Raw genomic sequence first — 22,421 nt, forward strand, 5'->3', positions numbered from 1 at the left:
GAGGGGGGGGGGGGGTGCAGAGAGTGTGTGGTACGCCAGTGCAAATAATATTATTAACTACTCTGTAACGGTTTAATTTTTTGCATGTCAATAAAATCTTAAATATTTTTTGGGGAAAACAATCAAAGGTATCATAAATATGCACCCAACCTGAGACGTTTAACTATAATAGACACATGAATGGATCACATTCATTAATTGTTCCCGTCTTTTACATTGTACACTGCAAGTGGGTAGTTCCCCCCTCCGTCATCAATACTTACATGATCAAACTTTAATGTCATTTCACCATTTACTACTAACTATCAGTTGTGTGGTTAACAGGAGGAAGTATGAAGTTTTTATACAATGTACTGAAACTGTGAGTGAGAATGGGAGAACATGTCTGAGCTATTGTGGGACCAATACCATAGAGACTCAAACAAGACTAAAGTAGTAGGTTGGTTAATATTTACACACAGTGACAGGAATAAGAGTTTTATTGTATGCAATAATTGGTATGGGACTTTGCCTGGTGTCAAATCAATAATCATAAACAGGGTCGGGTAGGTTACTTTCTAAATGTAATCTATTACTAGTTAAGTGTCAATGTAATCCGTAGCGTAACTTTTGAATTACCCAAACTAACAGATTACGTTCAGTTACTTTTGCATTACTTTCCCTTTAATAAAGAGGCGTTAGAAAAAGACAAAGGATCCATCCAACACATTTGGTGTGTCATAGTGGTCTCTGACTTCTGGTCATACTCGCTCAGGCGGACAAACTTCAACTTGCACAATTTTTCAACGCTGAAATGAATGAAATTGAGAAAACAAAGTGTCAATGTATTTTTTCACAAACATCGATCCTGAATTTAAAAGTAATTCGAGAAGTAATCTAGTTTTTCAAAAGAATTTGTAATCTGATTGCAATATTTTAGCTGGTAATGTAATTACACATCAGTCATGAATTGCAGTGCTTTGTGATATGCTTAGTGAGAGACAGAGCATAGCAATATTATAACATGACTTCCTGAAAGACTTTAGAGCTGTTTCCCTACTGGACTGACATTGGTCCATCAATCTGATTCCTCATTCCGTTCCGTTATAGCCACAGGCCAACATTAACCACATAGAGACACAGAAGGACGTATCTAACTCTGTTCTCGTTCTGAGAAGTAAACATGTCTGTGCTGAATCTCTCGTCCATCCACCTATTGCTTCTCTTCTCCTCTCTGTCTGGAGTAGGTGAGTAAAAATCTGCTCCTGTCCTATAGATGTGATCAGGTTTGACAGGAACCACAGAATGACTTTGAATTGATCAAGATACACAAAGTCAGTCCAAAGTCTCAGTTATCGTCTTGAGCTTTGCAAAATGACTGCCATTATAGACACTTGTAGTGGTGAGATAGTCAACATTAATGCTGTTGTTTGTGGTCTCTGTACAGAGAGACTGAAGGGATAGTCAACATTAATGCTGTTGTTTGTGGTCTCTGTACAGAGAGACTGAAGGGATAGTCAACATTAATGCTGTTGTTTGTGGTCTCTGTACAGAGAGACTGAAGGGATAGTCAACATTAATGCTGTTGTTTGTGGTCTCTGTACAGAGAGACTGAAGGGATAGTCAACATTAATGCTGTTGTTTGTGGTCTCTGTACAGAGAGACTGAAGGGATAGTCAACATTAATGCTGTTGTTTGTGGTCTCTGTACAGGGAGACTGAAGGGATAGTCAACATTAATGCTGTTGTTTGTGGTCTCTGTACAGAGAGACTGAAGGGATAGTCAACATTAATGCTGTTGTTTGTGGTCTCTGTACAGAGAGACTGAAGGGATAGTCAACATTAATGCTGTTGTTTGTGGTCTCTGTACAGAGAGACTGAAGGGATAGTCAACATTAATGCTGTTGTTTGTGGTCTCTGTACAGAGAGACTGAAGGGATAGTCAACATTAATGCTGTTGTTTGTGGTCTCTGTACAGAGAGACTGAAGGGATAGTCAACATTAATGCTGTTGTTTGTGGTCTCTGTACAGAGAGACTGAAGGGATAGTCAACATTAATGCTGTTGTTTGTGGTCTCTGTACAGAGAGACTGAAGGGATAGTCAACATTAATGCTGTTGTTTGTGGTCTCTGTACAGAGAGACTGAAGGGATAGTCAACATTAATGCTGTTGTTTGTGGTCTCTGTACAGAGAGACTGAAGGGATAGTCAACATTAATGCTGTTGTTTGTGGTCTCTGTACAGAGAGACTGAAGGGATAGTCAACATTAATGCTGTTGTTTGTGGTCTCTGTACAGAGAGACTGAAGGGATAGTCAACATTAATGCTGTTGTTTGTGGTATCTGTACAGAGAGACTGAAGGGATAGTTAACATTAATGCTGCTGTTTGTGGTCTCTGTACAGAGAGACTGAAGGAAATGAAGTCTAGTGGTGGAAAAAGCACCCACTTGTGATACATGAGTAAAAATATAGATACCTTTTTAATAGAAAGTTACTCAAGTAAAAGTGGAAGTCACCTAGTAAAATACTACTTCAGTAAAAGTCTAAAAGTATTTGGTTCTAAATATACTTAAATATCAAAGTAAATATAATTTCTAAAATATGCTTAAATATCAAAAGTAAAAGTGTAAATAATTTCAAATTCCTTATATTATGCAAAGCAGACGGCGCCATTTTCTTGTTTTTAAAATTGACAGATATCCAGGGGCACACTCCAACACTCAGACATCATTTACAAATTACGCATTTGTGTTAAGTCAGTCTGCCAGATCAGAGGCAGTAGATGCCCATGTGTTCTCTTGACAAGTGCGTGAATTGGACCATGTTCCTGTCCTGCTAAGCATTCAAAATGTAACGAATCATTTTGGGTGTCAGGAAAAATGTACAGAGTGAAAAATACATTATTTTCTTTAAAGGAATAACTACAGTATGTATTGATATCATTTCACAGGATGTGTTTTTGGATGGAAGCTGTAGAGATCGGTAAGAAATGGCCAAATGTAGCCAAATATCTTATTCATCCATTTTAGTTTTTTTTTAGACATTACATGACCTGGTATGATGGTGGGTTGATCAGTTATACAGTTTTAAGCTGTTGTTTTTGCTGGGGGTTTTGCCCAAATTTTACTTTTAAAGTAACTGTCCAGTGTTTCCAGATTTATATGATATATAATTAATTACAATGAGTGTGAAATCGTTTTCCATACAGTTTTGGAATGGTGTGGGTGTACCCCAACAACAGAATGGTGTGGGTGTACCCCAACAACAGAATGGTGTGGGTGTACCCCAACAACAGAATGGTGTGGGTGTACCCCATCAACAGAGTGGTGTGGGTGTACCCCATCAACAGAGTGGTGTGGGTGTACCCCAACAACAGAATGAGTTAACAGAATATTCACTTTTAAAAGGGAGATTTTCACTGGACAGTTACTTTAAAATGGCAACATTTTCTCTCAGCCCCATGTCAAAATGTGTAGAGTAGCAGGAAACCTGCTTTAAAACTGAAGGGGAAAAAATCTGAAGAATAGCATGAGATGAGCTATAAAATAGCATTTTTTTCTCTGCCCAAAATGTGTAGAATTGCAAGAAATCACCTTACAAACTTCAACATTGTCTCTGATTCATGACAAAATGTGTAGAATAGCAGTATAAAGCTGCAAATTTTTCTCTTTGCTGTCTCTCCCCCCCCCCCAAAGTTTGTTTTCCCTAAAAATTATATTATTTTTTTTATTTTGGGGGGAGGGACCTTCAACTTTCCACTTATACTGTGTTTTCAAAATAACCCTCCAAATAACCCTCGAGAGGCATAATAAGTGATGTCAAGCTGTGTACAATCACAGGAAATGCATTTTAAAATGTCCAAAAACATTGCAGGGGAGGACCCCCTGGTCTGCTGTTTGTCGTCGTCGTCCCCCCCTCCAATATCTACACTACAATTTCACCCTTGATTTAAGTATATAGTGGCCAAAGTGTGTCATCCTCTGCGTTCTTGTAATCGTGCACTGATGAAATCGTGCACTAAACATGTTTGTATTTTGATAAAGAATTATTCCATCTTATATTTCTATAGACAAAGATACATAAAGAGTGAAATCCACAGAATGTATTTGTTTTCTCTGGTCTGTTGATCAGATGATATTATGAAAGAAGAGAAACGAGGCCTCCAGATCTCATCTTGTTTGTGACTGTTTATTTGACAGATGGCTATTTTGGACACTTTGAGATGAGGTGTCGGTTCAGCTCCGAGGAGCCCCGTGATATTGAGTTTCTGCTGCAGGTCTACGGCAACAAGAAGTTACTGGGACAATACAACAGCACAACAGAGAAATGTACAGTCTACACACAATGGATGAAGAACTTCACTGAAACGGCCTGCAAAGGCCCTGCTTTTCTGGCCGCGAGGAGAGACGAAATGAAGAAATACTGCAGCAGCAACGTTCCTGTGGTGTATGGGTACTTACTAGATAAGGCAGGTGAGTGAATGAGTACATACTCAATGGTAGTGATAAGGAGGAGTACATACTAGATGAGATAGATGAACATCATGAAAAGAGCGTGAGGCGAGCCCTGATGAACCCAGTATGTTATTCCCTCTCCAGTTGAGCCCTACATCAGGCTGAGGTCAGTGGAGCCGTTCAGTACCAGACACCTGGCCATGCTCGTGTGCAGCGCCTACGACTTCTACCCCAAACCCATCAGAGTGACGTGGCTGAGGAACGGACAGGAAGTGACCTCAAATGTGACTTCCACAGAGGAGCTGGTCAATGGGGATTGGACCTACCAGATCCACTCGCACCTGGAGTACACACCCACACCTGGAGAGAGAATCACCTGTATGGTGGAGCACTTCAGCCTCACTGAGCCCAAACTGTATGACTGGGGTAAGTTTGTGTGTGTGGACTTGGAGTGTCTGAATGAGATACGAGTGCTTGGGAGGGAGGGTTTAAAAGTCTATTTATTATAAGATGTATGTCTTAATTGTTTGTGTGATTACAGACCCCTCCATGCCTGGTCCTGAGAAGAATAAGATGGTGATTGGGACCTGTGGGCTGCTGCTGGGGGTGGTCTTTATAGCAGCTGGACTGATCTTCTACAGGAAGAAATCTACTGGTGAGGAGACACAGGCTATTCTATGTCAAAACAACCAAATACTTTTCAAGTCCAAATTTGAAATGCAACTTTATCTTTTTCGTTCTCTTTCAGAAGGACGAGTGTTGGTGCCGACCATGGCGCTGCCAGAAAGTTATGGCACCATCTAGTGGGCCACACCAGTCTGCCTTCTGAAGGTTGTGATCTGAACCCACTTAATTAGTCTGGGTACCAGTCTTTTTAGTTAACATTCCACTTCTTGTTGCCTTTTCCGTAACATATGCCAAGGAGGTCAAGTAGTGGAATGTCAGCTAAAAAGATTGGTACCCAGACTACCACTTAATCATTCCAAGCACAATGTCTTCTCAGTCTCCCAGGCCTTTTGCATTGGAGGAGAGGAGAGGTTGCAGCCAGAAACTCCCAAGGCGCCGAGTGGCCAACTTCATCATATCTATGTCCACATCCTGTCTGAGACGTTAGATCTGGGATATAATTTTGTAAGGAATTTTCAGATGCGACAAACAAGATTGGTTTATGGAATTGTTCATCCTTAGGTTTTGATTCTAATTCTTGTTTGTATTGGCAACTGATGTTATTGTTAACTTGGCTTTGTCTTTAATTAAAATTGTTTTATTTTGCAGTTTTCATTTGTTTGGGTATTTGTTGATAGATTCGCAAGGGGTAGGCTATATTTAACCAATAAGGTCCAAGGAGGTGTGGTATATGGCCAATATACCATGCCAATGGGCTGTTCTTTAGTACGACACAACGCTGAGTGCCTGGATACCGCCCTTAGCAGTGACATATTGGCCATATACTACAAACCTCCAAGGGGCCTTATTGTTATCATAAACAAGTTACCAACATAAATTTGACTGTAAACAAGAAATGTTGCATCATACCTGTAGTTCACGTCACGTCCCACTGCTTAGACGCTGCCAGATCTTACAACACCTAGATAGGTATTTCACCTTTCAGCTAACCACATGTTATAGCACTCTGTCAGTCGATGACAAGTCGATGGACACAGTCGACAGTCATGCAACCGTTGGTTGATTCATGCAAAGTCTAAGCAGTGGAAAGCAACCATACCATCGGATATTCCACGTCTTTCAGCCAATCAGCATCCAGAAGCCAAACTACCCAGTTTATAAATGTCTATATTAGCGAAAAGCTATATAAGGCTATAAGTCAAATTACTTCCTCATGCTTTCCCTTCCTTCATGGACACTTAAGCAAAAAATAAAATAAAATAATGAAAGCCATTTGAAAGAAAACATCCTCCATATTGTTTTCACTCATCCTTTGCTTTCAGATCAGTGCAAATCAAGGAAAGGAGGCTAAGGCACAGGAAAGGAGTCTAGGCTAGGACATAGGAAAAGAGGTTAGGCTAGGTCACAGGAAAGGAGGCTAGGACACAGAAGTCTAGCACCAGCAGACACTCCGTGCCAGAGGATTGGTTTGTGTTCCAGGTCATCTTTTTTTGCAGTCACAGTTTGCTCAATAAGATTGCTGTATCTTATTCATGTGGTTCCTGAGCCTTTCAACAGTCCAGACGTTGTGACGCTCATCTACAAAGCGTGACTGCAAAAAAGATGACATACAAGATGGAAGGCAACTTGAAAGTAAAATGTCAATTTCAAAAAATATATCAATGCAACTTTTTCCATTCCGAGCAGACACAGATTGTATAACTGCATAATTTAATCATTTATCATTTTGTACAAACCCGTGTTTAAAATGTCTCCTTCACTCTGTGCTTGGTTCTGCACAGATCTGCTGCAAGTTGATTATTTTTAGATCAGTGATTCTGCGTGGCTTCCTTGTTTCAAATTTGAACTTGCCGTGACCGCAGCGCTTATAAATAAGGGGATCTGGAACGCGCCCTTTATTATGCCAATTCAAACATCCGGGCACTTAATCCATTCAAGGCTGATAGAAGATGGCTTCGACAGTGAGAATTACGTCAACTGCAAATACACTAAATTCTATAGAAAATCAAACCAGCGACGAGGATGGCCAGAATTTATGGTGAATATTGGTCCTGAACTATACAATACTATGGCTTAAGAAAGGCCTGTCAGAGCCACTTTGAATGGTTTTAGGGTTTGAAAAATCTGGTTCTAGGGAGTAGCGCATCTGAATAGCAGGGATATGGGCGCTTGGTGTTTGTCTGATGTCATTGTCTCTCTTGCAGGTCCTCTATTTTGAGTGAGGTATCGACGCGTTCACGGTCAAAATTGCCGTCTGGGAAAAATGTTCTTATTATGGGTAAGCCTATTTAATTTTCTGCTTGCGTTGTGTAATATTGGCACCGGATGAACCACCTGCTCCCTCCGCTATTTCAGAGTGTGCGGGATGCTAGACAAGGAGTGCCTCTCACCACGCGTTCTGTATTCCATTACAATGTCAATAACAGACAGTATTGGACCATTGTTGCGAGGTTTGAGAACCAATTGATTATTAACCGAATTATGGCAGGCTGTTGTTGAATGCATTTATAACAGCACCGCTTATAATTGTCCAACAACATATGGACAGTGTTTCATAGACGACTAAAAATGGCAATTTCTGCAGGTCAGATCGGATCTGATCCGATCGCATTGAAAGAGTGATTATATTCAACACCTGCTAGTTTTATCCGTAAAATAAATCCCTCAACAAGCAAATGAGATTACATGTATTTCTTATCTGGTCGACTAGTGGTATACAATGCCTTCAGAAAGTATTCACACCCCTTGACTTTTTCCACATTTTGTTATTACAGCCTGAGTTTTAAATGGATTACATTTAAATGTGTTGGTTACTGGCCTACACACAATACCCCATAATGTAACAGTGGAAGTATGTTTTTTGAAATGTACCAAAAATGAAAGCTGAAATGTCTTGAGTCAATAAGTTTTGGTGTAAAAATTTTCTTAATAAGTTACATGGAGTCACTCTGTGTGCAAAGTGTTTAACATGATTTTTGAATCTCTGTAACCCACACCTACAATTATCCCTCAGTTGAGCAGTGAATTTCAAACACAGATTCAAATACAGAAACACAAAGGTTTTCCAATTCCGAAAGCAGACATTGAATATCCCATTGAAACATGGTGAAGTTATTCATTACTGGATGATGTAGCAATACACCCAGTCACTACAAAGATACAGGCGTCCTTCCTAACTCAGTGATGGTGAAGTCGTCTCTTTTTACTGACTCAGATCTTTGACCCGTTCAGTCAAAATAATGAATCTTCTGACTCAAATGAACAAAATGAGTCAATAAGAGACCATTTATGCTTTATCCCAAATATGGTCGGAGGCGCCCAATGGATCGTGTGACTCATACGGAAATTCCGGAGGCACGCAGAGGCCAAATTGAGCTCTGTTCCGCATCGCCGTGCTCCGCTCAAATGTTGTAATTATGTGGATGGCTCCGCATTTCCGTGATTGGTTGGTGGTAGGTGAGGGCGATAAGTCCTATGTAAACACAAACTCACATCCTTAACAACAGCTCTACGATGAACTGAAGACTGGCATTCACAGTAGGGGGCTTATTGGAGCTGTCATTTGTGACTGAGACTTGTAAATGTGTGCTTTTAAACAATGTTAATTGCTAGGCATACAAATTACATTATTTCTTGATACATTTGAAACGAGGTCCCTCTAGCTGTGGCTGCTACCGGATGAGATTGTGAACGACTCTTGGAGGGATGCATTGCTTGACTGCCGTGAGAGTTCAGTGGTTCACGAACTGCAGCCGACCAAACGATTCGTTCTCAAGTTCGAGTTTGCTGAGCAGAGGCTGTGTATGGTTTGGTTCTACTAAGCTGTGTCCATCTTAACATTAAATCAATTTAATGCAGTCATTCTTGCACCATACAACCAATTATCAGTTCTAGACATGTCTGTCTTCTCTATGCTCATGATTTATTTTCCTGTGCAAATATGGCAAACAGTTGTGGGTTGGAGGCACGTCTCTGGAGCTGCTGAGCCGGAGGAGCGTGTATGAAAGGCGCTGCTTGGTCATTCCGACGTCTGCGTTGGCCTTGCAGCATCTATGGGGACACAGCCTCTGCAGAAGTCAGGGCATCCATACTTCTTGAGCTTCGCCGAGCAGCACAGATCTGTTGTCAAGGAAGTGAGTTTGTGTTTACAGGACCTCCCACCCTCGCCTATCGTCAAACAATCATGTCAATGCAGAGCTACAGTTGAAGTCGGAAGTTTACATACACCTTCGCCAAAGACATTTAAACTCAGTTTTTCACAATTCCTGACATTTTAATCCAAGTAAAAATTCCCTGTTTTAGGTCAGTTAGGATTACCACTTTATTTTAAGAATGTGAAATGTCAGAATAATAGTAGAGAGAATTATTTATTTATTTCAGCTTTTAGCACATTCCCAGTGGGTCAGAAGTTTACTCAATTAGTATTTGGTAGCATTTCCTTTTAAATTGTTTAACTTGGGTCAAATGTTTTGGGTAGCCTTTCACAAGCTTCCCACAATAAGTTGGGTGAATTTTGGCCCATTCCTCCTGACAGAGCTGGTGCAACTGAGTCAGGTTTTTTTAGGCCTCCTTGCTCGCACACACTTTTTCAGTTCTGCCCACATATTTTCTATGGGATTGAGGTCAGGGCTTTGTGATGGCCACTCCAATACCTTGACTTTGTTGTCCTTAAGCCAATTTGCCACAACTTTGGAAGTATGCTTGGGGTTATTGTCCATTTGGAAGACCCATTGCGACCAACTTTAACTTCTGATGTCTTGATGTTGCTTCAATATATCCACATAATTTTCCTTCCTCATGAAGTCATCTATTTGGTGACGTGCCCCTGTCCCTCCTGCAGCAAAGCACCCCCACAACATGATGCTGCCACCCTCGTGTTTCACGGTTGGGATGGTGTTCTTCGGCTTGCAAGCCTCCCCCTTTTTCCTCCAAACATAACGATGGTCATTATGGCCAAACAGTTCTATTTCTGTTTCATCAGACCGGAGGACATTTCTCCAAAAAGTACGATCTTTGTCCCCATGTGCAGTTGCAAACCGTAGTCTGGCTTTTTTATGGTGGTTTTGGAGCAGTAGCTTCTTCCTTGCTGAGCGGCCTTTCAGGTTATGTCAATATAGGACTCGTTTTACTGTGGATATAGATACTTTTGTACCTGTTTTCTCCAGCATCTTCACAAGGTCCTTTGCTGCTGTTCTGGGATTGATTTGCACTTTTCGCACCAAAGTATGTTCATCTCTAGGAGAACGTATGATGGCTGTGTGGTCCCATGGTGTTTATACTTGCATACTATTGTTTGTACAGATGAACGTGGTACCTTCAGGCATTTGGAAATTGCTCCCAAGGATGAACCAGACTTGTGGAGGTCTACAATTTTTTTTCTGAGGTCTTGGCTGATTTCTTTTGATTGATTTTCACATGATGTCAAGCAAAGAGGCACAGATTTTGAAGGTAGGCCTTAAAACACATCCACAGGTACACCTCCAATTGACTCATATGATGTCAATTAGCCTATGAGAAGCTTCTAAAGCCATGACATAATTTTGGGGAATTTTCCAAGCTGCTTAAAGGCACAGTCAACTTAGTGTATGTAAACTTCTTACCCACTGGAATTGTGATACAGTGAAATAATCTGTCTGTAAACAATTGTTGGAAAAATTTGGGAGGCGCACAGCGATGCTGTACGTGCCTTCAGAAGGTCCGTAATTGCGTCAAACCATCCATACGGCGCCTCCAACCACATTTTGGATCAAGCATGAATTGGCTCTTAATCCTGCAGTAGGACTGAATAATTGCGGCCACCACTAGAAGGTCAAACGAACAACTAGGAGCCAATTTATGCCTTTTTAAATGAACGAGTCACTCAGAAAACAAATCATGATTCTCGAGTCAGTAAAAAGAGTTGTGCAAACAATTTTGTTATTTTTGAAAACTGCACATCATTAGAAGGAAACCGGTCAGAGATTTCACCATGAGGCCAATGTTGACTTTAAAACAGTTAGTTTAATGGCATCAACAATCAACAACATTGAAGTTACTCCATAATTCTAACCTAATTGACAGAGTGAAAAAGGGAGCCTGTACAGAATAACAATATTCCAAAACATGCATTCTGTTTGCAATAATGCACTGTTTGGGGCAAATCCAACACAACACTGAGTACCACTCTTCATTTTCAAGCATAGGGGTGGCTGCATCATGTTATGGGTATGCTTGTCATTGGCAAGGACTAGGGAGTTTTCTTTATGATAAAGATAATTGTAATAGAGCTAAGCAGTGGCAAAATCCTAGAGGAAAACCTGGTTCAGTCCGCTTTCCAGCAGACACTGAGAGATGGTCACCTTTCAGCAGGACAATAACCTAAAACTCAAGGCCAAATATACACTGGAGTTGCTTACCAAGATGACATTGAATGTTCCTGAGTGGCCTAGTTAAAAATCTATAGCAAGACTTGAAAATGGCTGTCTACCAATGATCAACAATCAACTTGACAGAACTTGAAGAACTTAAAAAATAGTTATGTGCAAATGTTGTGCAATCCAGGTGGGAATAATTCTTAAAGTGAAATGGCTCACAGCTGTAATCGCAGCTAAAGGGGATTCTAACATGTATTCAATGCATCTAATCAAGAGTTTCATTTATTTATATATCTTTTATTTTACAAATGTTAGAATTTTTCTTCCACTTTGACATTACAGAATATTTTGTGCAGATCGTTTGCAAAAAAGGTCAATTACATCAATTTGAATCCCACTTTGTAACACAACAACATTTTGAAAAAGGTGAAGGGGTGTGAGTATTTTCTGAAGGTATTGTATCGGCCCTGCATATAGGCCTGATTTTGTGAGCTATAGCTGCATTGATGCAAAATGATATACTTTTATAGGCCTAGAACACCGCCACAGCAGGCAGCTGACCTAAAGGCCTAATGTAGCCTACAGTAGGCTATAACGGTTTTGAATCATTTTGCTTAGCATGCAGTTTACCTGCACGTATGTGTTTTCATGCATGCTACAGGTGAGACGGGGGCAGGGAAGACCACTCTCATAGCCAAACTGCAGGGAGTTGAAGAATACATGAAAGGCAGAGGACTGGAGTACCTGTACTTTAACGTTCACGATGATGACATCGATGGTAAGTGTGTCTTTTGGACACAATGAGAAAACAAAGGTGATCAAGTTTGATTTGTTTTAGTTCATAATGTAGCTTGGGCGTCAGTGTCTGATGGGTCAGTAACGATCAATAGGATAGCCTTGTACAATTTCTCCTTTTGGTGTGATTTGACCCCAAACTGTGTGTGTGTGTGTGTGTGTGCAGATCATGCTATGTGTAACGCATGGATTCTGGACGGTGACCTGTACCACAAAGGCCTCCAGAAGTTTGCTGTGTGTGGGGAGAACATGGCCGACACTATGGCCCTGCTGGTAGTGGACATGTCCAGGCCGTGGATGGTGCTGGACTCTCTGCAGAAGTGGGCCAGTGTGCTACGAGAACACATCGACAAGCTCCGAGTCAACCCAGAGACACTGAGGCACATGGAACAGAGATGTACGTCTGAATCTGAGAGGGAGACGTTCTTACTTTACAACATTAAACACTTGAAATAGCTACTTCAACAGTATTTCTTTAAAAATTTAAGTTGCCATGAGATGTAAACTATAAAGTTAATTGAGATGAATTGTTCGGAGTTTGAATTAAAAAGGGTAAAATAGCAATAGCTGTAAAACGGAATCTCTTCCACCCTCTCCCCTACCGCTAGTGGTCCGCCAGTTCCAGGAGTACACAGAGCCAGGGGGCGACCACAGCGCCTCTCCCAAGAGGAGGAACCCCGTGGCCGGGGAGGCTGAGGAGGAGAGTGTGCTGCTCCCCTTGGGAGAGAACACACTCACACACAACCTGGGCGTGCCTGTTATGGTGGTGTGTACAAAGGTAAGGTGGGCAACGCTCTGGCATTAGGGAAAGAAATGACCTTGCCTTGTTAACTCAACTTATCAAAGGATACTTTCCGTGGCATTGGTATGGTTTCTTTATTCATGTGTAGAAAGGATGGAAAATCTGTCATTTTGTTTTACTCTATTTCTCATCTTCGCTTTCAATTTCTTTTTCATTCTTGTCTTGTGTGGCTTACCCTCTCTCTCTCTCAGTATTCTCTTTCCCTCTCCACTTCCCTCCTTTGCAGTGTGACACGTTTCTCAGTCTAGAGAAAGAGCATGACTACCGGGAAGAACACTTTGACTTCATCCAGTCTCACATCCGACACTTCTGCTTGCAGTGTATCCTTCTGCCTCACCGACTGGTTTTCTGCCCTAAGAGTTGGCATTCCTCTGGCGTTATTCTTTCAAACTAATGGATTTTCATATTTTCTTAGATGTACCAACAATGTGCAGGCACCAGTTTCAGGTTGTTCTTTCTTGTGTGAAGTGAGCATGTTTTTTCTGAGCTCGGTAGAAGAGGAGTCTTTAAGATATCGTTGGCCATTCTAGCAATAATACTATCCTTGACAAGTAGTGGTCTCTCAGATGGCGCAGCGCTGCTATACACATCAATGAAGGAAAACAAAAACCTAGACCTATTGTATAAATACCTGGTCCATAGATTATACGGGTTTCCCTTTGACATGCTGGCCCAGGTGGTGGACAAAGACTCAGTATTCATGTAGGTGTGACTCAGTGTTCTCACTAATGAAACATTTAGCCTTTTTCTCACGTGCTGTTAACAATGACATGAGTTATTTTTATATATATATTTTATGCTTTTGTGGTTCATTGTCTTCCAGCCCATCAGGATGGGATAATGAAAAAAAGGTTGCCATTTTATATGAGAACTTTCAGTCGTTGAAAAGGGAAGACAAGTTTGAGGAGGTTATCGTCCAGCCTCCTGTTAGAAAGGTAACGTCACTCCCAGATCTTCTCCTTCTTATTTTTGGCACAGACATGAAATATTAGAAACAAGTGTAATTTAACAGACCTTTTAACTGACCTACACTCTAGGGGTAGTATCTTGGAGTTGATTAAAATTGTGACTGAATCCAAAATCCTTAGCCCTGATCAGGGTCAGAGATTACTACTGGCATGCAGGGTTGGTGCTGTGCCTGGGTGGACTGGGGGATTCTGGGTGTTTGCTCTCTCCAGTCCTCTCCTCTCGACTTTAATGGGCCCATTAATCTTAAACAACATCAGATTACCAGGATGAGCCTGCCTGTACTCAGATTACAGTGACAAGGCCAGGCAAATATGTACTTAATCGGATGTACACTAAACTAACACATTAGGATGACTTGCATGTCATTTTGTGGAGAAAAGGTATATAGGTATGTGTTTGTTTATGATTTGTTTTTTGTGCAGTTTGTACATGAAAAGGAACTAGGTGCGGAGGATGACCAAGTGTTTCTCCTAAAGCTTCAGGTAAGGGAGAATGTACAGTGTATATTTGTACAGCTGGTATGACCCAAAACATTACTTTGATAATATTGCATAATGCTAATCTGACATCAGCTGTGATAAGTTTAATTCTGCCAGTTGCCATATGAATTAGGTTAGTGGTATTAAGGGCTTCAGACTCTATCTGGACTCACACACTACATGCTCTGTGTTGTCTATTAACAGACCCTGTTGTCTAAGCAGCCCCCAGCGGCAGCAGGCAGACCAGTGGTAAGTGTCTGGGGAAACATGCTACTGTAAAGGACCTAAAGAGTTAATGTAAATATTCTGATATATGCAATTAATGATCCTCTACTCCTTCTTCCTTTCCTGTCTCTTCTCTTTCTCTCCTCTCCCCTCCCTTCTCATCCTCTTCTTCTCCTCTCTACTGTTCCTGTATCATCCCTCCTTCATTCCTCCTCCTTTTCATCTCAGGACACCTCAAACAGAGCACCCACTGGGTCTCCACGGGTGTCAAATCGCTCGGCAACAGCAAACGTGGCCAATGTGATGCCCATGCAACCCGGTACTGAGACCATAGATCCCCGATTAACTCATTCTACTAAAATGACAAAGATTAGCTTTGGCACCAGTATTAAGTTTGCACCTACTGTGCATTTGGAAAGTATTCAGACCCTTGACTTTTTACACATTTTGTTACATTGCAGCCTAATTCTAAAATGGATTAAAAAAAAATGTAAATCCTAATTCATCTACAATCAATACCCCATAATGACAAATAAAAACATGTTTGTAGAAGTTTTTGCCCATGTGTATATAAATAAAACGGAACGATCACATTTACATAAGTATTCAGAACCTTTACTCGGTACTTTGTTGAAGCACATTTGGCAGTGATTACAGCCTTGAGCCTTCTTGTGTATGACGCTTCAAGCTTGGCACACCTGTATTTGGGGAGTTTCTCCCATTCTTCTCTGCATATCCTCTCATGTTCTGTCAGGTTGGATGGGGAGTGTTGCTGCACAGCTATTTTTAGGTATTTTCAGAGATGTTCGATAGGGTTCATGTCCGGGCTCTGGCTGGGCCACACAAGGACATATAGAGTGTCCTTGAGTGGAACCAGAGACTTGTCCCAAAGCCACTCCTGTCATGTGCCTTTCACTGAGGAGTGGCTTCTGTCTGGGCACTCTACCATAAAGGCCTGATTGGTGAAGTGCTGCAGAGATGGTTGTCCTTCTGGAAGGTTCTCCCATCTCCACAGAGAAACTCTGGAGCTCTATCAGTCACCATCAGGTTCTTGGTTACCTCCCTGAACAAGGCCCTTCTCCCGCGATTGCTCAGTTTGGCCTGGCGGCCAGCTCTAGGAAGTCTTGGTGGTTCCAAACTTCTTCCATTTATGAATGGAGAAGTCCACTGTGTTCCTGGAGACCTTCAATGCTGCAGAAATGTTTTGGTACCCTTCCCCAGATCTGTGCCTCGACACAATCCTGTCCCTGAGCTCTACGGACAATTCCTTCAACCTCATGGCTTGGTTTTTTTCTCTGACGTGCATTATCAACTGTGGGACCTTAATATAGACGGGTGTCTGCCTTTCCAAATCATGTCCAATCATCAATTAAATTTACCACAGGTGGACTCCAATCAAGTTGTAGAAACATCTCAAGGATGATCAATGAAAACAATATGCACCTGAGCTCAATTTGGAGTCTCATAGCAAAGGGTCTGAATACCTATGTAAATAAGATATGTTTTTTTTATGTTGATTACATTTGCTAAAAATGTTAAACCAGTTTTCACTTTTTATTATGGGGTGTTGTGTGTAGATTGAGGATTTTTCTTATTCAAGCCTATTCAGAACACGGCTGTAACATAACAAAAGGTGGAAATCTGAATGCACTGTATATTTTGTACGTAGGGAATAATACCGCTAGCCTAACTGCTCTTTTTTATAAACAATACCTGCCATCCTTGTGTGTGCAAGTTCGCTGCGTAACTGTGATGTTTTGTCTCTTTGTTTTCGCTGTGCCATTAGGCGGGCAGACCAGCGAGGGCGTGCTGGCTAACTTCTTCAACAGTCTGTTGAGCAAGAAGACTGGGGAAGGGGGCGGGGCCAACAACACGCCCAGAACAGTCCGGAAGTCAGGTACTGCTCCACACATGGAAGATCTGTAACTCTTTTGTCATACACCTTCTAGTAAAGTTCTAGGCAGCACAGTGACAGGTATTCTTCCCCAAATTTCCACAGAAAGACTTGAAATAGAAAACATCCATTCTGTCATCTCACTGTAAGTCCGTCACTGTGTGGTTGTTTAGGTGCACTGTGCACGTGTGTGTTCTGTCCCCTTGATCTCTCCTTTATTAGACTGACTCGCACTCCTTCCATTGTCTTTACCAGCGGTTCTAAACCTCAGTAACTAAGCTCATAAGGCATTTACAAGTTATTTTCTTTAAGAGTTGTTGGTGTAATAGAGAATTTCCATGAGAACCAGAAGGTGAGCAATCATTGATCAAATCAATCAGAAATCTGTTTAATACAAGTTGCAACAGGGAGACAATCTCCAGAATTGAACATTTCCAACTGGCCTTCTCTAAGCAGCCCTATGTTCTAATCTCACAACACCAGTGTTCTGTGAACATCCGTCGCCGAGAGGCTTGTAGGAAGTCACTGCATCATCTGCTAGTGCTACAGAATACAATAACAATCAGTGTCCTCGTACCTCCAGTCTGGCATCAATCACTATCAACAGATATGAGCATATCCATAATATTCAGTACCAAGTCTAGTGACCAGCAACCCATAAACAATGAGTGTCCTAAATAAAACACTCTAAATCATGTGTTTTACATGAAGGGAGAACATATAAATAAGTATTGTGGTAATATGAACTTTATTCATCTGAAATATTCCCATTACAAATGGCTACATATCAACACAGGTTCAGAGATGGATGGATGTACCAATCTTACACGGAACAAACATATATAAATACAACATGCAACAATTTAAAAGATTTTACAAAGTTACAGTTCACAAAAGGAAATCAGTCAATTGAAATAAATGCATTATGCCCTAATCTGTGGATTTCACATAACTGGGGATACAGATCTGTTGGTCACAGTAGTTAATACTTCTGTCCTAAATGAACCGTTTTTGTTTTTGATGGTTTTCAACCTTCTTTTAATAATCATGACGTAATCTATACTTGTCTAATGATGTGGAGGGTAGATCAATTGATCATAACTGAGTTGTCAATACGGATTGTATTTTAGAGCCCTGTGTGTGTGTGTGTGTGTTAGCGGATGCTGGCCCTGCTAAGGTCGGTGTATCATGTGACTCTCCTGCATGCGTTCATATTCTCAGCATGCTCACTCTGTTGCCATATTACCATTGAACAAACCCTTATTTTATGTTGTACTTGGTCAATTAGACCGAACGACCTGTTTCCCTGCCCTTGTGTTGCCTTATTTGAATGCCTGCGCACACAGAGCCTGCCTGGCCCAAATGAGTGTCTGGGTGCTCCATCGGCTCCCCAGACGTCAGGCAGGTCTGCCACTAACAGACAGCACAGAGCCTGCCTGGCCCAAATGAGTGTCTGGGTGCTCCATCGGCTCCCCAGACGTCAGGCAGGTCTGCCACTAACAGACAGCACAGAGCCTGTCTGGCCCAAATGAGTGTCTGGGTGCTCCATCGGCTCCCCAGACATCAGGCAGGTCTGCCACTAACAGACAGCACAGAGCCTGTCTGGCCCAAATGAGTGTCTGGGTGCTCCATCGGCTCCCCAGACGTCAGGCAGGTCTGCCCCTAACAGACAGCACAGAGCCTGTCTGGCCCAAATGAGTGTCTGGGTGCTCCATCGGCTCCCCAGACGTCAGGCAGGTCTGCCCCTAACAGACAGCACAGAGCCTGTCTGGCCCAAATGAGTGTCTGGGTGCTCCATCGGCTCCCCAGACATCAGGCAGGTCTGCCACTAACAGACAGCACAGAGCCTGTCTGGCCCAAATGAGTGTGGGTGCTCCATCGGCTCCCTAGACATCAGGCAGGTCTGCCACTAACAGACAGCACAGAGCCTGTCTGGCCCAAATGAGTGTCTGGGTGCTCCATCGGCTCCCCAGACATCAGGCAGGTCTGCCACTAACAGACAGCACAGAGCCTGTCTGGCCCAAATGAGTGTCTGGGTGCTCCATCGGCTCCCCAGACGTCAGGCAGGTCTGCCCCTAACAGACAGCACAGAGCCTGTCTGGCCCAAATGAGTGTCTGGGTGCTCCATCGGCTCCCCAGACATCAGGCAGGTCTGCCACTAACAGACAGCACAGAGCCTGTCTGGCCCAAATGAGTGTCTGGGTGCTCCATCGGCTCCCCAGACGTCAGGCAGGTCTGCCACTAACAGACAGCACAGAGCCTGTCTGGCCCAAATGAGTGTCTGGGTGCTCCATCGGCTCCCCAGACGTCAGGCAGGTCTGCCACTAACAGACAGCACAGAGCCTGTCTGGCCCAAATGAGTGTCTGGGTGCTCCATCGGCTCCCTAGACATCAGGCAGGTCTGCCACTAACAGACAGCACAGAGCCTGTCTGGCCCAAATGAGTGTGGGTGCTCCATCGGCTCCCTAGACATCAGGCAGGTCTGCCACTAACAGACAGCACAGAGCCTGTCTGGCCCAAATGAGTGTCTGGGTGCTCCATCGGCTCCCCAGACGTCAGGCAGGTCTGCCACTAACAGACAGCACAGAGCCTGCCTGGCCCAAATGAGTGTCTGGGTGCTCCATCGGCTCCCCAGACGTCAGGCAGGTCTGCCACTAACAGACAGCACAGAGCCTGTCTGGCCCAAATGAGTGTCTGGGTGCTCCATCGGCTCCCCAGACGTCAGGCAGGTCTGCCACTAACAGACAGCACAGAGCCTGTCTGGCCCAAATGAGTGTCTGGGTGCTCCATCGGCTCCCCAGACGTCAGGCAGGTCTGCCACTAACAGACAGCACAGAGCCTGCCTGGCCCAAATGAGTGTCTGGGTGCTCCATCGGCTCCCCAGACGTCAGGCAGGTCTGCCACTAACAGACAGCACAGAGCCTGTCTGGCCCAAATGAGTGTCTGGGTGCTCCATCGGCTCCCCAGACGTCAGGCAGGTCTGCCACTAACAGACAGCACAGAGCCTGCCTGGCCCAAATGAGTGTCTGGGTGCTCCATCGGCTCCCCAGACGTCAGGCAGGTCTGCCACTAACAGACAGCACAGAGCCTGTCTGGCCCAAATGAGTGTCTGGGTGCTCCATCGGCTCCCCAGACGTCAGGCAGGTCTGCCACTAACAGACAGCACAGAGCCTGTCTGGCCCAAATGAGTGTCTGGGTGCTCCATCGGCTCCCCAGACGTCAGGCAGGTCTGCCACTAACAGACAGCACAGAGCCTGTCTGGCCCAAATGAGTGTCTGGGTGCTCCATCGGCTCCCCAGACGTCAGGCAGGTCTGCCACTAACAGACAGCACAGAGCCTGTCTGGCCCAAATGAGTGTCTGGGTGCTCCATCGGCTCCCCAGACGTCAGGCAGGTCTGCCCCTAACAGACAGCACAGAGCCTGCCTGGCCCAAATGAGTGTCTGGGTGCTCCATCGGCTCCCCAGACGTCAGGCAGGTCTGCCACTAACAGACAGCACAGAGCCTGCCTGGCCCAAATGAGTGTCTGGGTGCTCCATCGGCTCCCCAGACGTCAGGCAGGTCTGCCACTAACAGACAGCACAGAGCCTGTCTGGCCCAAATGAGTGTCTGGGTGCTCCATCGGCTCCCCAGACGTCAGGCAGGTCTGCCACTAACAGACAGCACAGAGCCTGTCTGGCCTAAATGAGTGTCTGGGTGCTCCATCGGCTCCCCAGACGTCAGGCAGGTCTGCCACTAGCAGACAGCACAGAGCTTATGTCCTCCATATCCTCTCTGGTTGTAGACCTGTATCTGGGTCTTATTATGTCTCTGGGTCTTAGTATGTCTCTGGGTCTTAGTATGTCTCTGGGTCTTAGTATGTCTCTGGGTCTTAGTATGTCTCTGGGTCTTAGTATGTCTCTGGGTCTTAGTATGTCTCTGGGTCTTCACGGCCTTAGTAGTTGGTTACAACTAATTTCTTTTTTTTTCAGAATTTAATCTATCAGTTTGTTTCAAATGTGTGTTTATTTGTCGTTTTCAAATGCTGCCACAGAGAGTACAACTGCAGACTGATCTTTGTCCCGATACTAGTAATTGGGTGAAAGTGTATTTTTTTAACACCTACATCTATTTTGCAAACTCTTCCAGCATCAAAGGTGGGACTTGACGGTGAGCCAGAGGCGTCCTCCCCGACCTCATCCTCACCCCCAGCCGACATGGAGGAGTCCTGAACCCCCAAACCCTCTCCGCCACCACACACCCACACACACTCGCTGGGTCCTCTCGCTCTTTAGACCCTCTACTGTCAGATGGATCAGAAGCTGGACTGGAAACAGAACAGAGCGGTCTTGGAGCGGTTGCCGTGAGACCGAGCCTTGCATGCCAATCCGTTGAACCACCACCAAAGCAAAACAACATGGACTTACTGAAAAGCATCAATGTATTAAATAGAAGATAAGCTCCCAGGATATCGGAGGGAAATGGAGTAAGTCTGACACGTTGTTGCTTTATTTGACAGCAACATTAAAGTGAGAGGAACTGGATATCTTGCGGGTGGTCTTGAAGCCACTGTGACAAGTGCACATCCTTGATATCACTCTGAGCACTGTGGCTGTCTGCGAGGATGTTTTCAAAGTGGAGGAGATTGATGTCTGCCATTTGTGGAGATGGGTCTTTGGTAGACAGCAGTTCCATTGTTATGTGACGTCATAATGCACTGGAACACTGATGGATGAAGACTGCTGTACAATCAGGCAGAATGATGGAAATAGTTGGTGTTTTAGTGCTTATAATGGTCATGATCAAGGGTTCTGTTAGAACTCAAGAATCCAGAGTCAAGGATGATGCTCTAAAACCAGGGAAATTATTTATTCTTTATTTTTTTAAACTTGTGTGTTCATTTGCTTGGTTTGGATTAGGGAATAGGCAGACCTCTGGAGTGTTTTATTGGCATAGGGGAATCATCTATCACAATCTTAAAGTAGTCAAGTTCTCATGAACTATTCAACTGTTAAATCTGCCATTATTCAATAAAGCTGTATTACTAATCAGGACTCTGCTTTTGTCTCTGTCGTGTGTCTTTAGGCCTACGGTGCCTCTTGCATGGTGCAATAGCCAATGGTCTTGTGTAACTTACACCACTATTATTGAGTTGTATCCTGGTACTGGCCGGGAAGTCTGAAATACAAAAAGGAGACGAGGTCGTGGAACGGGGTGCTAAGAAAATCATCGTCGCTCAGTTTCAAATGGGGAGAAGATCTTGACGAAACGGGGAGAAATCCAGTGGAGGTGGTAGACAACACTGGGCTGTGATTGGAGCAGAGATGGATAGGAAAGTCGGGCAGTTAGGGTTGAGTGAGGAAGTAGGAGAGGTTGTGTCTGCTAAAGTTCTTTGTGATGGAAGTTTGGTGTGTTTCAATGTTAAACAGTATGAGAAGGTGCTCAAACTCAAGCAGGTATGTAAAGTGGTTGATCGTAGCCTGCTGGACGGCAGTGGGTGAAGAGTTATTACAGGAGTTCCAGAAAGTGTTAACATGCCAGAAATAAAGGACCACTTGAAGGTCGGCTCTCTTATTGAGGCAAAGCACCTCCAGATGACATGAGATGGGAGCAAGGTGGATCGCTTGTCAGTGCTACTATTGGTATTGCCAGGAACAGTTAGTAACTCATACCCAATCCTATGTGTGAACATATGTTCCGAAACCACTGCGTTGCTGTAACCGTCAAAGGTTTGGGCGTGTGGTGTGGAAAGGCAAAAGGAGATGTGGGATGGACATGCATATGTTCCGACACCATTGCGTTGCTGTAACCGTCAAAGGTTTGGGCGTGTGGTGTGTAACGGCAAAAGGAGATGTGGGGGGGACATACA

The 22,421-nt window shown here is 43.6% G+C and overlaps 2 protein-coding genes across 3 annotated transcripts; both read left to right on the plus strand.

The window, feature by feature from the left end:
* Window positions 1-7: 7 nt before the first annotated feature.
* LOC135531168 (H-2 class II histocompatibility antigen, E-S beta chain-like) lies at window positions 8-5,708 on the plus strand. Its single transcript, XM_064959284.1, has 5 exons — window positions 8-1,226; window positions 4,177-4,449; window positions 4,576-4,857; window positions 4,973-5,086; window positions 5,180-5,708. Exons 1-5 carry the CDS (start codon window positions 1,163-1,165, stop codon window positions 5,233-5,235), a joined length of 789 nt encoding a protein of 262 aa, XP_064815356.1. The 5' UTR covers window positions 8-1,162; the 3' UTR covers window positions 5,236-5,708.
* A 1,283-nt stretch (window positions 5,709-6,991) lies between these two features.
* LOC135531171 (cytoplasmic dynein 1 light intermediate chain 1-like) lies at window positions 6,992-21,611 on the plus strand. 2 transcript variants are annotated; one of them, XM_064959286.1, is made up of 13 exons: window positions 6,992-7,096; window positions 7,263-7,336; window positions 12,073-12,189; window positions 12,373-12,603; window positions 12,815-12,984; window positions 13,235-13,328; window positions 13,575-13,710; window positions 13,832-13,943; window positions 14,400-14,459; window positions 14,661-14,705; window positions 14,910-15,000; window positions 16,468-16,578; window positions 20,702-21,611. In XM_064959286.1, the coding sequence occupies exons 1-13, from the start codon at window positions 7,008-7,010 to the stop codon at window positions 20,782-20,784; spliced, it is 1,413 nt and encodes a 470-aa protein (XP_064815358.1). In that variant the 5' UTR covers window positions 6,992-7,007; the 3' UTR covers window positions 20,785-21,611. The 2 variants fall into 2 exon arrangements, with proteins under 2 accessions (XP_064815358.1, XP_064815359.1); XM_064959287.1 differs by lacking the exon at window positions 20,702-21,611 and adding an exon at window positions 16,681-16,824.
* Window positions 21,612-22,421: the final 810 nt, after the last annotated feature.

This window comes from Oncorhynchus masou, unplaced genomic scaffold (assembly GCF_036934945.1).
Source record: "Oncorhynchus masou masou isolate Uvic2021 unplaced genomic scaffold, UVic_Omas_1.1 unplaced_scaffold_1539, whole genome shotgun sequence".
Taxonomy (NCBI): domain Eukaryota; kingdom Metazoa; phylum Chordata; class Actinopteri; order Salmoniformes; family Salmonidae; genus Oncorhynchus; species Oncorhynchus masou.